The sequence below is a fragment of the Salvia hispanica genome, chromosome 6 (assembly GCF_029641045.1).
Source record: "Salvia hispanica isolate PSC_SH4W2 chromosome 6, Shi_PSC_v1, whole genome shotgun sequence".
Lineage (NCBI taxonomy): Eukaryota > Viridiplantae > Streptophyta > Magnoliopsida > Lamiales > Lamiaceae > Salvia > Salvia hispanica.
Window position 1 is genome coordinate 24,514,176 of NC_142697.1, and position 4,746 is coordinate 24,518,921.

At 33.2% G+C, this 4,746-nt stretch overlaps 1 protein-coding gene across 1 annotated transcript; it reads left to right on the forward strand.

Annotated features, from left to right (window-relative positions):
* Positions 1-1,207: 1,207 nt before the first annotated feature.
* LOC148923410 (transcription factor MYB106-like) lies at positions 1,208-3,505 on the forward strand. Its single transcript, XM_089060447.1, has 4 exons — positions 1,208-1,284; positions 1,444-1,623; positions 1,705-1,834; positions 2,668-3,505. The coding sequence occupies exons 2-4, from the start codon at positions 1,482-1,484 to the stop codon at positions 3,356-3,358; spliced, it is 963 nt and encodes a 320-aa protein (XP_088916573.1). The 5' UTR covers positions 1,208-1,284; positions 1,444-1,481; the 3' UTR covers positions 3,359-3,505.
* Positions 3,506-4,746: the final 1,241 nt, after the last annotated feature.

Below are 4,746 nucleotides of genomic sequence, written 5' to 3' on the forward strand. Positions count from 1 at the left end.
GAATAATACTAGTATGTTTTTCTATATATACTTATAATATTGAAAATATCTAACTAAAAATAATTATACAGTGTAATGTTTACATTTATTTTATATATAAGTTATTTAAATGTTAATGTTAAGTATAGTAGACTCTAAATATTTATACAATTTTAATATCATGAAGATATTTATATTATGATTTCAAAAAGTAATATATGTATATATATATATATATATATATATATATATTAAACAATTAATATAATAATATAAACTAGAAAACAAATAATTGTAAAAAAAAAGAAAAATCGAAAAGAAAGCAAACATAAAAGAAACATATTTATATACTGATTTGAAAAGTAACTATGCATACTAAGCAATTAAAATAATAAATAAAAGTATAAAAAAAACTAAAACGAAAGCAAATATAAAAGAAACGAAAAGATTTAATGACCCAGTTTGTTATTTGTGCACGAGGGTATATTAGTCTCAAAAAAATTGATACTTTTAAGATGAACAAATTTCAAATAAATTAGTATTTAATGTACTATTTTTTTGTTTTATGGCCAGCCACGTTATCACCATCAACAAATCTATGTGAGCAAATTTTGTACAACAAAAAACTAGTTTGTTTGACAAAAAATAGGTCTATTTATGCATTTAATTAAAATATATACTGCATATATAGTACATGAAAGGTGCATAATATTGTGGTTATATATTTATGATTTGTGTAGAATTTTTTTTGTTTTTTTTTGAACCATAAATGTAATTAGTGCATATTTTAATTCAAATTTTAAAAATAATAGAAAGAAAATTCAAATATAAAAGTAAAAAATGATGTTAAAAGCTAATTAGTCTTTTTAACTTATCCACTTATTATATTTGTAATTTCAATATATAATTAATATATCAAATTATTAATATAACCTTATTTTGGTTGTACAAATCGTTTCTCTATTGCCATTTAGAATCACATAGATTTGTTGTTTGAGTATAATCATATCTCCCACAAAAATAACTAACCGTATCCGTGTGAGATCATTTTAATTATGACTGAAAGAGACTCGAAATCCTAGGTGGCCCATGTCATAAATAGACATGAACGACACTCATGCTATCATCCTATAATCACTGGTCCTAATCCTGACGTCACTCCCCCTTTAATGGTCAGACAGCTAGCATTAAATTTTGTATTTCTCCCTCAATCTCTTGGAAATTCGCATCACAGAAATTTTGAATTATGGTTCCATAATGCTGTATCGAATAAACATAGGTGGTTTCCCTCATAAATTTGATTAGGTAAAATATTTATAATCTCCTCAAAGAATGCTACAACAGAGTAACCAACGCATTAATTCATACTCCTATTTAGTCATGTATAAATAGTGTGTACACGGAAATCATCACACCCCAGATTCTGAATCTCTCTGATTAAAGTATTTCCCTCTCACCTTGTAGTGCGTGTTGCTGTGAGAATATTGGGTGAAACCCTAGAAATGGTAGGAAAAGAAGCAAGCTGCAACGATCCCAAGGCGGAGCTGAAGAAAGGGCCGTGGAGCAGAGAGGAAGATCAGAAACTGCTCACATATATCGAACAGCATGGCCATGGCAGCTGGCGAACTCTCCCTACTAAAGCTGGTATTGTTTTTGTTTTTTCATGATTTAACATATGTAACTTAACCAAACGAGAAATATTAATTTTTTATTTTTATTTTACAGGGTTGGAGAGATGTGGGAAGAGCTGTAGATTGAGGTGGACGAACTATCTGAGACCAGATATCAAGAGAGGAAAGTTCAGCAATTACGAGGAGAAGACAATCATTAGGCTCCATGCTCTTTTAGGCAACAGGTCATTCCTAAACATTATCAATCATAATCATTCATTGTGTTTGTTTACTTTCCAGTTTTAGCTTTCTGCGCCCATACCTTGAGACCTTCAAATCCCAACATATGTTTTTCTATTTTCAAAGCATTCACTTTTTGTATAAAACATACTCCAATCCTACCAATAAAATATTTTATTTATTTTACATTACTTTTCCAGTAATTTATTGGATAGTTATATTTAATTATACAATCAATAATCAATAATATATAAAAGTATAACTTATCATAATCCACTAATTTTTTTTACTACTTTTTTATACAAATTCAAATAATTTCTTGAAACTCGAGCGGTTAAAAAATGGGACATCTATTAGAGGATGGAGGGAGTAGTATTTTAAATATTTTAACTTTCACATCTTACTAACTAGGGTAAACACAATTTGTTTTGTCGGATTTTTTTTTAAATGTTTAACAGAAACGGCAATGTTATACCAAATTTATCAAGTATTTTTCGTTTACATTGGTCATTTTTATTTGAGTTCTGATGATGGTGACGAGTTTTGGAACGTAGATACAATATGTAAAAAATACTAGGTACTAATAAATTAACGTATGTAATTAAAACGTTACTCGTTTAATCACATCATTTTTTTGGCATCAATTATGAATGGAATGTTCTTTTTATAGGAGTAGTAATGAATAATCGTTGTAGTATTTTGTTACAATAGAAAATGTCTTAATTCATAGTGACGTGTATCTACGACATTGTCGCATATAGCAGATCTAAGCACATGACATTCATCTATCAGGTTGGTTATATTTGCTAATTAGCTTTGGTAATTACCTAATGTTCAGGTGGTCAGTAATAGCAGCTCATTTACCGAAACGCACCGATAACGAGATCAAGAACTACTGGAACACTCGGCTGAAGAAACGTTTGACGCGGATGGGCATCGACCCGGCAACCCACAAGCCGAAGAACAACCCGTCCGGCTCGGCTAAGTCGCAGCAGCACGCCGAGCTCAGCCATATGGCGCAGTGGGAAGCCGCTCGCCTCGAAGCCGAGGGCCGCCTCGCCCGCGAGTCGAAGCTCATGTACAAACTCCCGTTCCTCCGCAAACATTCCTCCCCGCCTCCACCGAGGCTCATGGCAGCGGCGCCGCCGTGTCTGGACGTGCTGAAGGTGTGGCAGTCGAGCGCCATCCCCAGCTGCTTCTTCAGCTCAGCCGCGAGCTGCAGCAGCAGCCTCGAGTCGCCGACCTCGACCCTAAACTTCTCCTGCAACAGCCTCCCGGCTCCTCCGGTGGCGCCGAGCGACTACGGCGTGGGACGTGTGGATGGCTACGCCGCCGAGGAGGAGGGCAAGATGGACTTTTCGTATCAGCTGGACAACGTTTTCGCTGACTGCGGGCTGCCGGAATTTGCTCCGTTTAGTCAAGACTCCGACCCACTTCCCCTCGTCGGAGAATTTGAAGATAGTAAGAATTATTGGAATTACTTGCTGAATTTGGTGAGCTCGCCGATGATGGAGGTGCCCATGTTGTAGGGGTGGTTAAGGGGGAAATGTGCTAATCTAGATTAGGGTTTAGGGTTAATGTTGCCAATTAAGATATTGTTGTTGCTTCTCTCATGATTACATAAGATTAGCTAGTTAGGGTTTCTTATCTTTAAAGCGTTCCTTTTTTATTAAACAAATTTGAAGTTGGGAAGATATGTTATTTTAATTTTCTTATGCTCATGCTATTATTATATCGTAAATATTCGCATACAAAGAAAAATAATTAATAACCTGTGTCTGAGGTCTCCCGGCAGGATCGCCCCACAATTATAAACATGTTAGCACACCATGTTCACCAATCGAAACAGTTACTGCGTGAAATCATTGGTGATGGCATGATATATATTACAGTATTAGAGTGTGTAATGTACCTATAATATTAATTCCAAATGCCTATATTTGATCAAATGTGGTTTAATTTGAGTGCCACCTCATATATTTCTAATAGTATATTCTATAGTACAAGCTGACGTCTAAATCATACTCCCTCCCTCCGTCCCAAGATAAGTGACTCATATTCCTTTTTGGGACCTTCCAAGATAAGTGACTCATTTCCTTTTTTGGTACTCTCTCTTACTTTTTCTCCCTACTTTATTAACTCTCTTACTTTATTCACTTTTCACTTTGCTAAAAAAACCTCATTTCCTTAAATCCCGTGCCGAAAAGTTTATGGTCACTTATCTTGGGACGGAGGGAGTATATATCTTGCTTTGTTCAATGGTGCATACCAAACTAAATAAACTCTGCAAATGGGTGTGATTAATTACTAACTATAATTAATTTAACATTATAAGATTTGAAAGATCTAATGGTCTATAAATTTCCTTATGTAAATTTATTTTTTTATTTTTTTAATATTAAAAACTCTAAATTTAGGGTTTCATATCAAAATGTGAACACAGTGAATTGAATATATCAACACCATGTTTTGAATATGTCAAGACAGTTTCATATTGACATTTTACATGTAATAAGTTGACATATTTTGTTAGTTATATTGACATTATCTGCTTGACAAAAAAAATACGAAAATTCATAAAAAAATTTCAGATTTTGATCTTGAAACATATGGAATTGAGATTTCGTTGGAATTCTTATCAAATTATCTTTAATTTGATGTATGTTGTGTGATAAAATAATTTAAATTAAGATAGTTATAATCATTTAAAGTTTAGAGATATTTTTCATAAGTTAGTTACAATTAATTTTTTGTAAAACCCATGTCATACACAAATTGCCTATTTTTTTTTGGACGGAGGGAGTATATTATAATGCGACCACTGCAAGTCTGGAACCCCATATTATAATGCGACCACTGCAAGTCTCTCTGAATCATATTTTATTGATTAAGTTCTATGCAATCATAAAGAAAAACT

What these genes read in the sequence shown, in the direction of transcription:
- LOC148923410 (XM_089060447.1), top strand. Translation starts at nt 1,482, where the DNA reads ATGGTAGGAAAAGAAGCAAGCTGCAACGATCCCAAGGCGGAGCTGAAG. An exon ending in AACTCTCCCTACTAAAGCTG is followed by an intron (nt 1,624 to 1,704) that starts GTATTGTTTTTG and finishes TTTATTTTACAG; the next exon opens with GGTTGGAGAGATGTGGGAAG. An exon ending in CATGCTCTTTTAGGCAACAG is followed by an intron (nt 1,835 to 2,667) that starts GTCATTCCTAAA and finishes CCTAATGTTCAG; the next exon opens with GTGGTCAGTAATAGCAGCTC.